The sequence below is a fragment of the Neltuma alba genome, unplaced genomic scaffold (assembly GCF_004799145.2).
Source record: "Neltuma alba isolate B1F8T4 unplaced genomic scaffold, ASM479914v2 tig00000455_pilon, whole genome shotgun sequence".
Taxonomy (NCBI): Eukaryota; Viridiplantae; Streptophyta; class Magnoliopsida; order Fabales; family Fabaceae; genus Neltuma; species Neltuma alba.
Genome location: NW_021632058.1, coordinates 63908 through 82423, shown reverse-complemented (window position 1 = coordinate 82423; position 18516 = coordinate 63908). Strand labels below are relative to the sequence as shown.

Below are 18516 nucleotides of genomic sequence, written 5' to 3'. Positions count from 1 at the left end.
AAAAATTTCTTGTCCTTGGTCTAACTTTGATTTGTTTATATCTTGTAACGAACTTTGTCCCCCTCCTTTATTTCCAAAAAAAAAAAAAAAAAAAAGAAAATGAAAGAAAAAAACGGATATGGATCCTTTGTAGTCCGGCAACGCTCAAGTATAGTTTTGTAAGATCAACACGTGATAATTATATAATTCTTTTTAATCAAATAAATTTATTTTATGTTTAATATGTGGCACTTGATGACTTGAACACCGCATAATAAGTTAATATATAATATAATATTCATCATAAATTGTTGGCAAAAAAATCATAATCAATTATGCTATTCATTTCTGAAATATTGAAAGCTAAACCATCTACTAACTTTTATATTTATAATTGGAAATAGTAATTAATTAAGATTTTTATTTATTTTCTAAGGATAAAAATGTACTCAACACTCTAATCTTATTTTTCAAGCATATTTAGTATCCTGATTTTTTTTTCTGGTGCATCCAACATTCTGATCTTATTTTCTAACTCGATGTGCTAACAAATAAAATTAAAGTGTTAGATGCATATAGAAAAGATCAAGATCATGCATCTGAAAAATAAGATTAAGGTGTATATACACCTTTACCCATCTACATTTAAATACAAGATCCCAATTTATTTTTTTTTGTAAGTTTATAAATATCCTACCTTCATTCTTTAATATAACAACTAGGCTAGATAACTAATTCGTGAATATTAAAAAATTAGTTAAACTGATTATTTGTAATAAATTAATATTATTTTACCTAAAATATCCTTCTTAATCATTTACATTATGATAAAAATTATTTAACATATGCAATCATTATGGTGACTACTTTGAAGAAAATAAATAAATAGGAAGACAAAGTGAATTGTGATCTTATATTTAGAATCGAATTAAATTTCTAACAAATTCTTATATTTAGTACCAAAGTGATCAACCTTTCATGTAAGCTCTCAAATTAATTATCTAAAATAAACTCTATATAGGATAGAGGTCAATCTAGGTCGTCTCTCTTTATGAGGAGTTTCTTTAAAATTTTGAAAACCTTTTAAATAAGAAAAAACATGATTAAAAGAAATAGAACAAGAAGGGAAAATTTGATTGAATTTATTTTAGAAAATAAATTGAGAAAAATAAAAAGAGAAATAACAATAATTAAAAAAAAAAGGCAAAAATTAGAGAAAACTTTATCAGAATGATGCACTTTCTAAGGATGTTGATATGCATCTATCACGATTCAAAAGAATGAGGAGTTTGTATATAAAAATAATTACTAAGTCAAAAGAAATATCCCAGATAACATCTAAATCATTATTAATTAATTAACAATTATACCTAAAAAGCTAGCATATATACTCATCTTTCAATTAATCAATTAAAAACCACTTAGTTTGTTAATTCAATTAAACAATTATATCTTGTTCAATGAAGAGAGTCATCTATCAAAAATCCTAGAAGATGAACTACTTGTGCAAATCAAATAGAAATGAAGACCTGACATCTCTTCCTCACAGCCTTATCCACTTGGGTAGCAAACAAAAGAACTAGACCAATCGACATCTCAACACATAACGCACCTACCAAAATCGTTACTAACCTCCTTTTACAATCGAGAATTGCATCATTGACCATCAACCAATTCATACCAATTATCATAATTACCTTTCAAGGGTAGACAAAACAAGTCTATGGTAGAGTAGAGTCTTAATCCTCAAATTGAAGTGCAAGCCTTAGGCCTACTTTTGCAGTTAAAATCGTGACTCCCGTAGGAGTAGATACTCTCAAATCATAAGGGAGCTCAACCACAGTCAAATTCAACTTCTGAGCACAATCCACAAAAATAAAGGAATGTGTAGCACCCGAGTCAAATAAAGCAGAAAATAGCATGTCCCTGAAGTAAAATGTTACCTCAAATCAAGTTTGGGGATGCAGACGCCTCTTCGTTGGTCATGGCATAAACACATCCTCAAATAGTGGAACAACCTACCTGAGATGTTGGCTGGCTCTTTGAACAATTTTTGGCAATATGTCCCCATCTGTGACACCAGAAGCACTCCCAACACTATCCTGCATGCCTACCCCTGTATTTGGGGCATGATCCAGTAACAATTAGGGTGGTCCCTGATGAATCCCGGCAAGAGCTTTGTCCCTCACTAGCCTAACTGTTCTAATTCTGAAGCCTTTGCATGAAGCCTCTCTGAGCACTAAATCTTTGATTTTGCCCTTGGTTCCTGCTCTTCCTTGAGCTCCCTGAGATGAGAATTGATTTCTTATTCCCACTCTTTTGGTGGGTCTAGGTAATAGGTTGCTCTGGTTTGGTTTTCAGCCGCCTTGCCTCTACCACTTCTCTGGTCCTCCTAGTTGCAACTCGCATCTTCACACATCTTCAAAAGTCTTAACCTCCAACAAGGCCAATTGCTGCTTCAGCTCTGGCCTTGCACAATTCATTAACTGTTGCGCTAGCCAAATGAATGATCTCCTGTCTGCCTGGGCACATACTTAGCCAAATCAATAAATCTCGTAACAAACTGATCTTCATGCATCTCCCCCTGTTTCAAGGAGTAAAACAGGAATTGCTTTTCCATTTGCAACTCCTTCGGGAAGAAGTGATCATAAAACATCCATTTGAACGTATCCCAATCTAGTTGAGATATATTAAAAGGTCTTGCACTATCTCATCAGTGCCTTGCTTGCTCCACAAAATAAGTGACCGCCACTTGTACCATGAGTGGGGAAAGACAAGGAACAATAGTCAAAATGGTCTCTATTTGCTCGATCAATTTTTCTGGATCAAACGGTTCCAAACTTCCCTTGAATTGTGGAGGATCATGACGATGCACCTCTCTCCATACCTTGGTGATCATTCAGTAGCAGAGGGTAGATCACTCCCCTGACGAATCTCTTCCCTGACTAACTTCTCAGTACTCCTCCCTAGTCGGTACGTCTCTAGCTCGGTTACCACCTCTGAGCCCCCTTTTGCCTTCTCTTAGTCCTCCTTCACCTTGTGCCTCCTAAAGTCACATCATTCCCTCGGTCCTCCTGGTTGACCGACTCTTGCTGCTTCCTTATGAAATCCTCTTCAAACTTTCTTAATCTCTCTTTACCACTAACATCATTCATCTCCCTCATCTGCCTAAAAAAGACCTCATTTTCTTGAGACGACCTACTACCACCTGGGTCTATCTGACGCGTTCGCACTATTTTTCCTTTTTCCAACTAAGAATGAAAGCCCTCATTAGTAAAGAAAAAAAGAAAGAAAACACAAAACAAAAAGGAAAGGTATGTATAAAGTATGTATATTACCGCTAGGGGGAAAATGATTGTAAAAGGTTAATATGAGTAAAAATGGAAAAAGACTAGCTCTAAGTACCAATTTGTAGAACTCCTTCTTATTTAAGTAAATAAAACTCGTTAATCAACCACTACTATGGTAGAAAAAGAAAACTGTTACCGCAAACTACCATAGTTAAAACAGAAATTAGCATTAACTTTAAAACTGATCTTCAAACCTGAGGATCGAAATCTCATTAGTTACATGTAATCCAAAATCATTCATTTCATTCTATTGGGCCTCTGAGCCTCCGGCCTAGGTAAAAAAAGATATCAAACATGAGCCCGTCCTGTTTTCCAATAACATATACCAAAGTTTCATAAAATATCAGAGATGGCCTCCAGCCAACCAAATAAAGAGTAAAAAAAGTATCTCTAATTTACAATAATACTATTTCAACAAAATATTCCAAAATGACCCTAAAGGTGGTAATATACAATCAACTATACATAGCACACAGACCAGAGGCATTATTGCTAACATAGCTCAAGCCTCTGTGTCCCTCCCTGACGGCGCAAGCCTAGAACCTTCACTTGAAAACATTTAAACCACAGGGTGAGACTAAAGTCCCAGTAACCAAAGCTCCAATTTAAAGTACAAACTAAAGTGGGGCAAATAACAAGTAATTCCATAAATGTTAGCCACCATATTTATACAAGTGCAATAATGCAACCTAGCAACCATATCCCTCACTTTGAGGGGATTTTCAAGAGCCAAACCCAGCTTATCCCTCACTATGGGGGACGTAAAGAGCCAACCATCATGCATCAATAAAGGCCTTATCACGTGGTAGTATCAATCATGTCTCTTACTAAGTCCCAAACATGAATCATGCTTAAGCAATTTACTGGAGGGTAAGTCCACATTTTAAAAATAACTTCATTAGGTGGCATATCTTCCGAATTTTCTAAAAACATTCAGTATAATACAAACCCCACAAGACAAAATCTTCCTTTTCAATATACAAAATACATTTAGAGCATAAATTGTTACTCGAAGTGAGAAGACAACAAATCTACTTACAATACCATAGTAGCATATGCAAAGAATTGGAAAGTGGTTACTTCTCGCATGAGCAAGGATTTACAAACCACCAATGACGTCCCGTGCACCAACAAGACTTACAAACAGTCTACACAAGCACACAAACACATAGCCACTATGTATTAGTTTTCAAACTAATAAAGTGGCCAAAACAGCACTTGGGGACTCGAAATTCCTAACCTTAACCCAATCTCTACCCAATTCCAAGACGCCAAACCATCTTAGTAACACTCCAAAAGCCACAAGAGTCCATTATAACTTTAACTCCCTTCCAAAACATCAATTAGTATTCAAAACTGGAAGGATCCACTCTAGGCATTCAACACCCAAACACCTAAAGAGGAAAATTCAAGTTCTATTAACATTCTAAACTGATTAGACAACCAATTTAGTCCACATTAACATAACCCAAAATATAAAACTCAATTTCAACCTCTACATTATCATCCATAATCATAAAACCTCTAGTTTTTTTCATAAACCCCAACTCCAAAACTTCAAAATCTCTATACCCACGAAAACTACACCGATTAAACACTTAATCTAACCCACAACTATCATCTAAACTCAAAACAATTAGTTAAAACTCCTCAATTCTAACAGAACCTAAAAACTCTAGGGTTCCTCTATAGAATCCTCAAAATTTCCAAGAGAAATGGTAGATTAGAAGTTAAAACCACTTACTTGAGGCAATGGACCCTTAGAAACACCTTCTCTAAGCCAAAAACACGAAACCCTACCAGTGCTCCAACTTCCACTTTCAGAAAATCTAATTTTCACACATCAGACCCTTCTTTTGGATTTAAAGACATAAACATTTCGTCGCGACGAACCCAAGACTTTGCTGCGACTAACTAACCCTGAGAGAGGTTTACTGACTAGGAAACTTGACTTCGTCGCGACTAACTTCCATTTCGCCGCGGTGAGAATTTTTCCTAAGAGGGAACTCTCCCTATACTCCCCAGTTCACTGTGATGAACTACCACTTTGCCATAGTGGATAAATCCTGAAAGGGATTGTCCACCTACTCCTTCACACTCACTTCAGTCCCAAAACAAAATACCAAGATTCCAACTTAAAAACTATCCCCAAAAATCAAGTTTAAAGGGCAACTAAAACTCAACTTAAAACTCAGGATGTTACACTTTTTTCAATGGAATATTCCCTGAAATCAAAATAAATATAGATTTCAAAAGGAAAATTATAAAGATATAATAAAAAAACACTTTTAAGCACTTAATTTTATATAATTTTTAATTTAAAATATGAATATCTACTGTATTTTAAGTTGTTTAAATATTATAAAATCCCTAAATTATATAGGAAATTATATTATAAAATAGGAACAATTCAATGAGGTAACGTATGTGTATGTGGTTTAAATTATCTCTATTAGTTTCACATACTAAAAAAGTTTCCATATAAAAAAGTAGATGCAATGTCATTGCTTAACCCAAAAATTTCAGACATATTTTTTATAAATAATTAACTTAAATAATTTACTTAATTTCTATAAATTAATTATCTAACTCTTGTTTTTAGGACTAGAGTAGTATTTATTAAATAAAGGAGAAGAAGAAAATCAGTAATTTTGAATTAGTACCATCTTTAGTCATTAAAATTTGATCTCATTTTAGTTTTGATTCTTAAAATTTGAAACAAGTGTTTTGATCCCTGTAACAAAATGGTATTGAGTCCATTAAAAATGAAATAAAATTTCAAGAACCAAAGCCATTAATTTCAAATTTCAGGGACTCAAAATGATATTAGAGAAAATGACTAAAAAATAACCTTGAAAATAGGAAATTTCAAAAAAGGCAGCTTACACTTTCAAATGACAAGCAAGGAGTGAGAGTCTGAGATGAAGATACAAGAAAATGACCAATAAGCCATTATGTGATACTCAGAAAAAGATGTTGTTATCCTGTATTCCAAATTTGCTAATTTATGTTTCAGTCTCATTATTTTCTTATCAAATTTAATCATTTTTCTAAATGAATAGATACTTTCACTTGAGAAAATGATGTTGTTATAAGGGCATATTAGTCACTTTCTCATATTTTCATAATTTCAATTCAAACTTTCTCTCATTCGCTACATATGGAGATGTTGGCTACTTTTTTTGGTTGAAAATTTCTATTTTTAATTTTTTAATCACTTTTTTTCATTATATCAACTCTTTTTTTAAGCCAATTAAAATAAAATCAATTGCACAAATCAAGATTACTAGTTTTAAATTTTAAAGACAAAAATGAAAACGGGATTAAAAAAGGTCATGATTCTTGACTTCCAGCTTCACGCGATTCCACCACCTTTCTGGACCAAACGACAGCGCTATCCAGCCTTCCCAAATGTTGAAATGTCATTTCCCAACCTCCTCTATTCATAGCACTCATATGCTTTTCATTTTACAAGCATATGTGGGCCTCTTGTGTTGGACATTATTGGACCAGCTCACAGGAAATAGAGTTACTACACCGTCTATATATTACTCCTGTTGAAATATCTTTTAAGTGTGTCAAAGAAAGGATCTTATATTAATTGAAAATGTGGGAAGATAAAAATAAATTGAGCAATAATCATGGACAGATTTTCTTATTGTTATTAGGAATAGGAAAATCAAATATTAAAGAGTTTTAATATCATAAACAGATTTTTAATACCTTAAAGATTGAGTGTTTGAAAATTCTTAATGGGTATTTATTATTTCAATGTGTTGAAAAGTTCAAATATCAAACAGTGGAAGATTCTAAATAAAAACAGTAGGTTTTTATTGCATTTAAAGTGCCAGACAGGTTTCAAGACATTTAAACATGTTGAAGCAACTTGAAATCAGTATGGCCCGTTCAAACATCTTCAATGCACTAACCGATCATATATTAAATAATGTTTTTGAAATAGTGAACGGATTCTCCATTTACTTCCAACGTCCATGATATTGCAACGTCCATAAAATTGATGGCATGCATTCAAGTTATAAAATTGGCGGTTTAATGTGAAAAGGAGGCTGCGGGCTGCCAACGTTTAAAATAGGAGGCCTATAAAAGGGTGTCTCAGTCTAAGGTTTTACACACAGTTCTAGAGTTTTCAAGCTCCTCTCTTTCCCTTCTGTGTATTCTCTTACCTGCTGAGTTTACTACTATATTTTGCTGTTCTGCTCATCCTGTTTTACAGGAAGGATCCGTTTAATCCTTAGGAGTGCCGCATTCTTATCTACCGGTGGTTGCAGATTAGCTCTTAAGGACAACGTCTTTAGGACGTGACTCGGATTAACTATTTATTTTGCAGGTTCTGCCGCCAACAACTCCTCCAATCCTTAATATAATATCTATTTAACTAATTTGATTAGATTAAGAAAGTTAGATAAGTTAGTTAATTATAAGAAAAGTGACACATTTTTCCTAAAATACCATAATCATCTTTTTTAATATCCCCTCTCTCTCTTCTACTTGATTATGGTTGAAGAAGTATCCATATGGGTAATTTAGAGAAAATTAATAAATATGAGAAATGGGTATTATATTTAGAATCAAAATTAACTCAAGAATTAAGTCCTATATTAAGGACCGGAGGAGTATATAGCTAATATCTAATCCATTTATAGTTTCAACTTTCAATAACTATTTTTTCCAATTTATTAATTTTATGATAATTGGAAAATTTAATTTGTCTATATTTATAATTTTACCCAATTTTTAATCTTTTTTCAGTATTTTCTTTGTCGGATCCTTACAGTTTTGTCAATTTTAGACATTCCTTTCTATTCTATACTCATAATATATTAATTAAGACTGATGTGGATGTAAACCATAAGTGACATATGAATTTTTGCAACTACAAAATAAAAAAATATTTTAAAAATAAAATAATGAAATAAATTTATTATTATTATTATCATAAAAATAAAAATTGGTATGGTTATAATCGTTCCTTGAATATATGTACATAATCTGTAATTTAGTCTATTTTGATTTTATTTTGATCAATGTGGTGAAAAATTAATTCAGGTATATGCTATGTGAAAGTTGTATCATCAGCTAATGACATCGTTTTTCTTATAAATTAACAAATTATGTGTATAAAGACCAATATCTATAATTGATGAAATTATAATTATAAATACGTAATAAAAAATTGACAAAGACTTAGTTAAAAAGTGAGATAAAATTATCGAACTTGCAATTAATTTTCCTATTATAATTCACAACAAATCTGTAAAATATGGCCATGAAACAAGGAAAAGAAGAGAAAAAAGTCTCATTAGTTGGGAAAATAGTTACATCCTAAAGTGATATAATTACTAACATTCATAATCAATAATTATGCTTCTTAATCCTCAAGTCAAAAGATGACAGATTCCTCATCAAATGAAAAAGGAAAATATGCATGAAGAAACTCATGACATTGTCTTTTCCTTCCAACGGAAGAAACTTATGTAAATAAACATATCTAAATTAACAAAATATGAAAAGATTTAATAGTTTTCTCATAAATTTATTTTTTAACACTTTATATATATGTGTGTATATATATTTAAAAAATGGTCTTCTTTCCATTAGCAAGCACTTAGTTCAGTTAGTAGGGATTGTGGCAGCTTTTGAGTATGAGTTTTAAGAATGCAATAGCATTAAATACTACATTTAGTCCTTAATATAAGACCTAATTAATTAATTTGAAAAGATTAATAAAATTACTAAATTATTTTAAAATATTTGTGTTTATGGTGTTTCTTTAAAGTAACTTGACTCGTTTTTAAATTGATATATAATCTAATGATGCGCATAAATATTTTAGCGAGATGATATAACATACATTATAATTAAGTAATTTAGTAACTTTTTTAATTTTTTAAATTAGTTAATTGCATCTTATATTAATAACCGAAAAATTATTGCCCTTTAGCAATTACTATTTGATTTGATCCAAATTAGTTTAAGCCCTTCGTTAGCTCTTCTAACTTGCAGTGAAGCTGGTCCATGTATCATGCTGCATAAAAAAGATGAAAATGAATATTCCAATCCTCATGACTTGTGCCTCTTTTTCATTCAGTCCCTATAATTTGTTTTCATGTAGCTCACTCCCTATACTTATTTCTATGAAAAACATTAGCCTGTGACTCACCCAAGTATATTTGCCAACATGTCACAACAGTTTAGGTAGATTTATAAATGAAACGTGTCAGTTGTCACCTATTTTCTTTTATGATTTGGTTTTAAAAAATGACTTTATTTTTCAAAGATGTTAGAGAACATAGATGAGTTCCAGCATATTGATGACAATGGTGTGAAGCATGATGGCATTGACAAAGAGAGCACGAGAGGCTCACACCATCACATGGTTGCATTGCTTTCTGTGGGAGATAATTTCAAGTTCTTTTTCATTCCTAGTTAGTTGTGAGTTCAAGCATAGGATTACTGCTTCATGGCTGTCATATACAGCAATATAATAATACTTGTAATATGAGCTTCTCCTCCTGGGCTCATCTTGTAATTGATAAAGGAGGAGAGAGTGAATAAGATGGTGGAAATCATAGTGATGTTGAGCATCATTGTAAAAGTGCTATGCTTATCTGACTTTAATGGAGTTATCTCCATTAGGTATGAGTCCCTCCTTTGTGGTCGCACCTCTAATAATAAGTCCTTCATCGTTATTACCTCATTGCTTTCTCTGTTCTAAAATTCTTTATCCCCTTCTTGTTAACCGTTCTAATATTGTCTCATACCACAACAACCATGACAATTCCTCTTCATTTTTTTATTGTTTGCATAAACTTTTATGTTGTCTTTGTCAATGTCATTGCACCTAATACCACCCGTCATCAACATCTTTGAATCCATTTATACTTATTGACATTATAAAAAAACAAAGCAGCTTTTTTAGAACTGTTGTCAAAGAAAATAGGTGTTCAACTCACTCTATTTATAGATCTATCATAAGTTGTTGACATATAAACAAATTTTTAACAGTGTTTGCATACCGGGACAAGTCAAGGACTAATGCTTTTAGTATAGATAAGAATACGATGTGTTGCATGAGAACGAAGTATAGGGACCCAAAAAAGGCATAGGGACTGCTTGGGAAATACTACCTCCTATCCTAATTATAAGAGTCAGTTGACTAATTTGAGAAGATTAAGAAAAAAAAGTTAAGTTAGTTATTTGTCATAAATAGGTATTGTCTTTCTTAAAATATCCTTACTAATCAAGTATATTGGCTAGAATTACCATTGTTAGAAGGATTATCTTGAAAAAATACATAATATAAAAGACAAAATAAATTGAGATCTTATATTTAAAATTAAAATAAAAATCAAATAAAACCCTATATTAAAAATCATATAAACTACAGGAGGTGGTGTATGAATTTCCCAAAAAGAAATAGAAAACTGGAGAGAGAGAGAGGAAAAAGGAGTCCTTAGTCCTTTCTCCTTGCGGGGTCCACTAGCCCTGCAGTAAGCCTTCTCACCTATGCGCATTCCGCACCCAACATGATACTCCGGCGCACGTTCCCTTATCCTGCGCCGTCACTCCACTCTTTTCCCCTGCAAGCTTCTTTCACCTCAGACGCTCAAAAACCTGCACTTCTGCCTGAGCTTCCTACTCTCAATACCTCCGTCATCGTCGTCGTCGTCGTCGTCGTCGGGTTCATCTTCATCTTCTAGCCATGGACTCCAACAAGTCGCAGAAGAAGAAGAAGTGGTTTGTACCGCTAGTTTTCTCTCTAGTACTATCTACCCTCCTCATCTTCGTCTCCATTTTCGTTTCTTCCAGTTCTTCCTTCCAATTCTACCGTATCCGCGTCAGAAAGGAAGTTCCTCACTTCGTTGAATCTAAGCTTAGGGTGTCTTCAACACTGGACAACTCTGTTCCAAGAATCGCGTACTTGATTTCGGGATCAATGGGAGATGGCGAGAGCTTGAAGAGGACGCTCAAGGCGCTATATCATCCCAGGAATCAATACGCAGTGCATTTGGACCTTGAGGCATCGACAGAGGAGAGACTTGAGCTGGCCAATTATGTGAAAAACGAGCCTCTCTTTGCGCAGTTGGGCAACGTGAGAGTGATCTTGAAGGCCAACTTGGTCACTTATCGAGGACCTACCATGGTCACTAACACGCTTCATGCTGCTGCCATTCTGCTCAAGGAAGGTGGAGATTGGGATTGGTTCATTAATTTGAGCGCTTCAGATTATCCTCTACTCACTCAGGACGGTACGAACAGTGCTCTTTCTTTCTTTCTTCGTGTTTTCTTCGGTAGATTTATGATTTTGATGAGTGAACAAGATTGCTTTGTTTGTTTGTGACTTATGGTGTATGATTTTGCTGAAATTGAATGCGTTGGAGAGACTGTTTCTCTTTAGGGTACTTCCAGTTACTACGATTTTTCTAATTTTAGCCCCACGATACTGAAGTGGCGTTTGAGTAATTGTAGTACAGATTGCTCTGTTTTACTCTACCATTACGATTGTTCACAGTGTTGTCATGGCTGGGTTCCTTATTTCTCCAGATTTCTTGTGGTTCTGAAAAATATCAGGGATTGCATAAAACTGCTTGGAACTATTCTGTTCGTGCATTGATTCTTGTTCCTTGAAACCGTAACGATATTAGCTCATATTTATCGAGTACATACTCATTCACATTACGAATCTCGGCTAAATGGAAATAAAACTATGTTAGCTCTGTCCCCTTCGCAAAAAACCCCTGTGCCTGGGGTCTCAATTCTGTTACTGAACCATTTAAACATATGTCAGAAATTTATGAGCATGAAATTGCAATAGCAAGTTAAAAGGTTTTTCCTATGGCATACTTGTTTGATCAAGTTTTAAATCTTTAATTCATTATTTTTATCTTGTTATTTCCTTTTACCTCACAGTGTATAAATGGTATTATTTACCATATTCAGACGTGTTAATCTGGCAAGTTGAATCCAGAAGGGGTCATTTTTTGTGGTTCAAAATTTCAGATATTTATTTGTATTTAGCCATTTACTTATACCATGAAGCATGAACGTTTGGTAGTTCGTGTTGGAATCTGTTAGCTTTTAAAAGGATCTAAAAGTGTTGTCCAATTCTATTATTAGTGGTTTTTTTTTTGACCAAGTATTATTAGTGGTTCGCTCACTGGAATTTCTTACAACAGATCTGCTACACACACTTTCAACTATTCCGAGACACCTCAATTTCATTGAGCACACCAGTGACATTGGCTGGAAAGAGTATGCTTCTAATCCTTTTCTCCATTTTGTTCATGTCCCATTTTACTAAATTTCCTTAAAAATTTAGCATACAATTGTGTGGAAGATCAAATCTGCCTCAGCTTTGCAAGTGAAAATATGCCATTTTCAACAGGTATCAGAGGGCCAGGCCCATTATAATTGACCCGGGTCTTTATAGTGTGCATAAATCTGATGTATTTTGGGTGACAGAGAAAAGGAACGTGCCCTCGGCATATAAGCTGTTTACAGGTGAGAAATTTTGCTTTAGTGCCTCTCGTTTTAACTCAATCTCTGTTTTTTTCTATTGTGACCTGCTTAATTCAATCATCCCATAACTGCTAGGAATGTCCAATTGGTTAATGAAACATCCAGCCCTTGAATATACTAAAGAGAAAGAAAAAAATGAAGAAGTAGCGGTTAGAAGAATACTTGATAAGTCAAGCATTCATTGTATTGTTCTGCTACAAATTTCCATATTAGTTTTGAATTTAACAACTGGAACTTATCAGATTCTATAGCTTAACACCATTCACATTTTTTTTTCAATAGCCATCACTAACGCTATGTTTGGTACGGGGTTTTCGGAGGGGAGGGGAGGGAAGTTGCTCCCCTCCCCTTGTTTGGCTGGTATAATTTTTTAGAAGGGGAGGGGAACTCCTCCCCTCCCCTTGTTTGGTTAAGATGTTTTTTAAAGAGGGGGGGGTTCTTCTCCCCTCCTCTTCCCTTCTAGCCTCCCCTCCAAAAGTGGAGTTTTTTGGAGGGGAGGTGAGAGATGATATTTTAATTCCTTATATGCCCTTTCGATTTGTTAACCTCTAATCAGTCATAAACATTTTTACATAAGAGAGTTCTTTTGAGTATCTAATAAGAGGTTATTAAGATAATTATCTCCAAAATTAGCGAGCATTTGTAAACTTTTTTTCTCTTCTTCTAATTCTAAGAGGCCGTTGGTATTTTCTTTCACCTTCAAGGTCTTTTCTCTGATTGAAATCTATCACTTGTAACTTTTTGTCTTGATATTCTATAAGTGTGTGACTGTATCTTGCAAATCAAAATTAGTGAATTGTATTTTATATATATAGTTATATCTTAACAAAATAAAAAGTGAGAAAATTCATTTAAATTTTATGAGGCTAAAATAGTTAATTTTTTATTAGAACAAAATAAGGTATTATTAAAATTGCTCCCTCCCCTTCCCTCCAATCAATCCAAATAGGAGATCATTAAAATCCCTCCCCTCCCTTCCCCCTCCCTCCCCTCCCCTTTATAGCTATTCTCCCCTTTCCTCCCCTCCCCTTCCCTTGATTAAAATCCCTCCCCTCTCCTTCCCTCCGTCGAGCCAAACATAGCGTAAGTGGAGGACTTGGATTCTGCATAAACTATTTTGAAAGCATTAGTCCTAGATTCTATGCTCTCTTGAGTTTATTCTTGCTCCTTGATTTTGCTCAGGTTCGGCCTGGATGATGCTCTCTCGACCATTTGTTGAATACTGCATATGGGGTTGGGATAACTTGCCTAGGAAGGTGTTAATGTACTATGCCAACTTTCTATCATCGCCCGAAGGATATTTTCATACAGTCATATGTAATGCTGAGGAGTTTCGCAACACTACTGTGAATCATGACCTCCACTTCATATCATGGGACAACCCTCCTAAACAACACCCACATTTCCTTAAAGATGAGGACTACAGGAGAATGGTAGACAGCAATGCTCCTTTTGCAAGGAAGTTTGGCAAGAATGAACCAGTCCTGGATAAGATAGATACTGAGCTCTTGGGCCGAAACGCCAAGGGCTATGTGCCTGGTAGGTGGTTCAGTCGAGTAAAACCAAACATGACCTTCTTAGATCATGGCATAAAAAATATCACTGAACTTAGGCCTGGTCCTGGGGCTAAAAGGTTTAAACGCCTTATCAATGGCTTGTTATCAGCAAAAGATTTCAAAGCAAATCAGTGTGCTTGACACGTTAGTTCAGCGAACCAACTCTGGTCCCTGTCTTTTCATTTCCCAATTGCCAACAGGAAAATGACTTATTTCTTCTATTGACATCAATGGTTGGTGTGGGATCAAACATGGGGAAAAACCATCACAGAAAACAGAAATGAGTACTTCTTCACTTTACCCTTGACCCTATATATTATTACACCGCAGATTTGTGATACAAAAGGAGAGTCCTGAATATTAGTCGATTGGTTCCACAGGATTCTTACTAATTTTTTTTCTGGGCGACAAGTCATTGATATCTTTGTTATATTTTGTAGAATGTTATGATAGCAAATATGAGAATTTACTTAATACACAGGCTGGATTTCTGGTACTGGCACTGCAAGACCTGCATAGCTATCTGCTGTATCTTTTGTCTTTTTGTCTTTCTTATGGCTTCCCCCGCCCCCAATAGAGGAAAATGTTCTTCCTAGGAGTTGTGGCTCTCATGAGTTAAATTTTATTTTCGTTCTTAGGCTATAAGCTCTTGCAACTATCATTATGCTAGCTTATTTTCATCACACTTTTATTCAGAGTCTTGAGAAAAGACTAGGGGCGGGTAATATGAGTGGTGAGGAAAAAAATATGCCACAAATAAATAGAGTCGTGAGCATGCTTGTGTTTTAGAACACTTCCTTGGGCTTCAGATGACTCCTGGAGGGTGCTTTGAGGCGCGAGCATGCTTGTGTTCTAACATTTAAAACGCGCCCTTGGAACTCATATGCTAGTTCTTTTTCTTTGTTTTCTTTTTTTCGGGGAGAGATGATCAAATATACAGAAAAAAGGTTTACATTGTCACGGCATAAGATTATCCTTCATCATACATAGTGGGGAGGAGGGACCTTAAATAAAGTATGATGTTCAGATACAAAATTACTGAGTGAAGCTAATAGACTGGAAATTCTGATGATATCTAAAAGAATAATATCATTATCAGCTCCTCGACGGGAAGTAAACTTAATTAAAAAAGTAATAAAAAAAAGATATGGAAAAAAGTGGGTTCAAATAAAAAATGAAAATATAATTAATCAACAAGTAAGGTTATTAAATATAAGAAGTAAAAAATGTAATTTAAAACTTTGGCAAAAACGTGATTTAAAAGATTTATTTTTTTACAATTTAAAAATTAAAATAAAATAATTATGAGTGTAAGATATTTATATCACATATACTTATTTTATAATTTATAATAGTTATACACATTTTCTTGTCCATTTGATCGCTAATCCTTCTTTTTGCCCTGATGATCACTAATCCTTCTATTCCAACGCGGGCAAGTCATAACATTGAATTTTAAGGGTGGCACGTGAATTTTTGTATATATGCCTACTGAAAAAGATTAAAAGATTATTGCTACCAGCGGACTGAGTTTTGCAAACTTGAAATAATTAGCAAGTACGTAGCTGTGAAGTCCCACATCCGTGGCGCACCAAAGGAGGACTGACTTTGAGCTGAAAACTTGTACTATATTTTAGATTAGAGATTCTAATTAGGAGAATATATTACCGCACAGATAAGCTCACACTAACCGGTCAATTTGGAATCCAATTCAAGATTTTCCTTGAGAGATATCGTGAAGGAATGGGAATATAATAATATTAATTTATTGGGTCCATTTGGTACAAGGAAATGGAGGAGATGAGAGGGAAGAAAAAATTTTAATTGTTTAAAAAAAATTTAAAAAATGGAGTTAAAAGCTTTTAACTAATTTTACTTATTTTTTTTTATCATACATCTTCTCTTTATCAAAATTTTATAACCATACTTCTTCAATTTTTTAAATTAAACTCATTAAAACCCCCCCTTCCTTTCTTAAATTCACTCATACCAAATATAGGGTAAGAATCTCTCTGTCTCCGTTGACCCATATCATGTCAACCGCATGAAGAGCTTCAGTTCCACTCATCAAATTGCAAGCTGTGCAAGTATACACTGCATTCATTTATTCAAGAGGGGAAAAAAAAAATTAAGAGCTTCTGGATGACATTGCACTAGTATGTAATCTAATTTGAATTTTCAGGTATTTTTCCCAGTGTTCTGGCCCCAAAAAAAGGTACTTTCCCAGTGGAATTGACATGTATTTTGACAATATAATGTGGGAGACGTGTTAGAGGCAGTCGTTGCAAACATGAATGTGTTTGGAAGAGTAGCTGCGTATGGTGCAATCTCAGCATATATTGGCACTGAAAAGAGAGCTTCACCAAACATGTTGGACGTTTTATACAAGAAAACCAACATTAGAGGATTTATAGCTACAGATTATATGAGCATTTTTGTAGATTTCATTTCAAAATCTTCGGATCTTCTTCATTCAAGGAAGTTGCAAACGCTTGAAGGCATATCTTTTAGTGTGGAGAGCATCCCTTTTGCTTTCGTTGGACTAGTCAAAGGAGATAATATTGGGAAGAAAATTATCAAGATTGCATGCGACTATATTTAGGTTTTATGGTAAGATTTTACCCATGGCCCCATGCTTCGGCGAAGCAAAAAGAAGATCTTCTAAACAACGCATATATGCTGTGTTTTATTCTGATAAAACTTTGGTATTCCGCATAAACAACCGACTAATCCGATTTGGGTGTTGCAGAGGCCGAAATAGGAGGTGATCCTGCCAAGTCAGTAGCTCCATTCACAACCTTGGGATTCAAACCCTGAACCTTGCCCTGTTTTGTTCAATAAAAATTGAGTTGGGTTTTGAGCCCTCATGAAATTAGGGTATACCTCTAGAATCTAAAAAATATAAAAAATATTTATAAATTGCCTGCTAATATGATTCTTACATCATTAGTAAGATACTATGAACTTATAATTTTTAGTTATTAGTCAAATTCTTACCAGTTGGTCAAATATTTAATGGATAAACATTGTATAAATACTAAAGGAGGAAGACAACAATATGACCCATATTTTTAATAATATATTGATTTGCTTTAAATTTGGTCATCGTGTAAACTAAAATTTCTCAACTTGTTACCCTTCTTTTACTTTTTTTTTTTTTTGCATAGAATACGTTTCGCGCAATTTTTTGTGATAAAATCAAACAAAATGTAACACAGTAATAATATTATTGTCATAAGAAATAATACTATTATATAATATATGATATACGCTTTGTGTGATTAAAATTAAACCTTCTGAGAAAGATACCCTTTGTTCAAAAGAGCTTAAAGTGTTCATACAGTAAATAAAGAAATATTCTTCCTTCATTATTGGGATAATTAATTTTTAAATTATTTTTTGGTTAATATTCTATAAAATTTCAAATTTAAGCACATGCTCAGAGAAAAATTTACTTTAGAGGGTTTTAAGCCAAAAGAGACTCAATAGAAGAATGCAATACAATTTCATAAGGTACGTCCTCCGTCCCTATCCAATCCAAGTCAATACATGATCTAATATTAATTATGATATAGCATATCATTTGCTAACTCATTAAAGACCAAAATCATTTAAAAAAAAAGTCTTTTTACTAGAAATATACATACACTCGCGTAAAAGAAAAGTGAGAGAAAGAATGATATAGAGTGAAGCGGTCTAAAAAATGCCCCTAACGCCTAGATCTGTTGCATTAACCCCAGCTAAAAGTTTCTGAAAACCATTCTCCCTAGTATGCAGATAGAGTGGATACGACAATGTGGATACATCTTTAATGAATGAATACCTTCCGCAATGCCCACAAACATAATATCTATTTGGATTGTCCCAAAATAAAAGTGAGTATTTGGTTTTTTGGTTTGGTTTTTGGTGAAAACCGAATAAACTGAAAAACTGAACAAAGTCAATTTTAAACACTGAAATGAAATGGATTAGCTAAATTAACTAAAACTGAATTAATCAATATATTTTGGTTTGATTAATCAGTTAACTGAAATATATATATATATATATGTGAAAGATGAATTTATATTAGAAAAGCATAATAAAACACA

At 33.8% G+C, this 18516-nt stretch overlaps 1 protein-coding gene across 1 annotated transcript; it reads left to right on the top strand.

Annotated features, from left to right (window-relative positions):
• Window positions 1-10974: 10974 nt before the first annotated feature.
• LOC114738564 (beta-glucuronosyltransferase GlcAT14B-like) lies at window positions 10975-14921 on the top strand. Its single transcript, XM_028926656.1, has 4 exons — window positions 10975-11599; window positions 12527-12602; window positions 12736-12851; window positions 14052-14921. The coding sequence occupies exons 1-4, from the start codon at window positions 11053-11055 to the stop codon at window positions 14564-14566; spliced, it is 1254 nt and encodes a 417-aa protein (XP_028782489.1). The 5' UTR covers window positions 10975-11052; the 3' UTR covers window positions 14567-14921.
• The last annotated feature ends 3595 nt before the right edge of the window (window positions 14922-18516 follow it).

Excerpts from the sequence above, each read along its gene's own strand:
- LOC114738564 (XM_028926656.1), top strand. The coding sequence starts at position 11,053 with ATGGACTCCAACAAGTCGCAGAAGAAGAAGAAGTGGTTTGTACCGCTA. Across the intron at positions 12,603-12,735 it reads AGTGACATTGGCTGGAAAGA|GTATCAGAGGGCCAGGCCCA; the intron begins GTATGCTTCTAA and ends CATTTTCAACAG. Across the intron at positions 12,852-14,051 it reads GGCATATAAGCTGTTTACAG|GTTCGGCCTGGATGATGCTC; the intron begins GTGAGAAATTTT and ends GATTTTGCTCAG.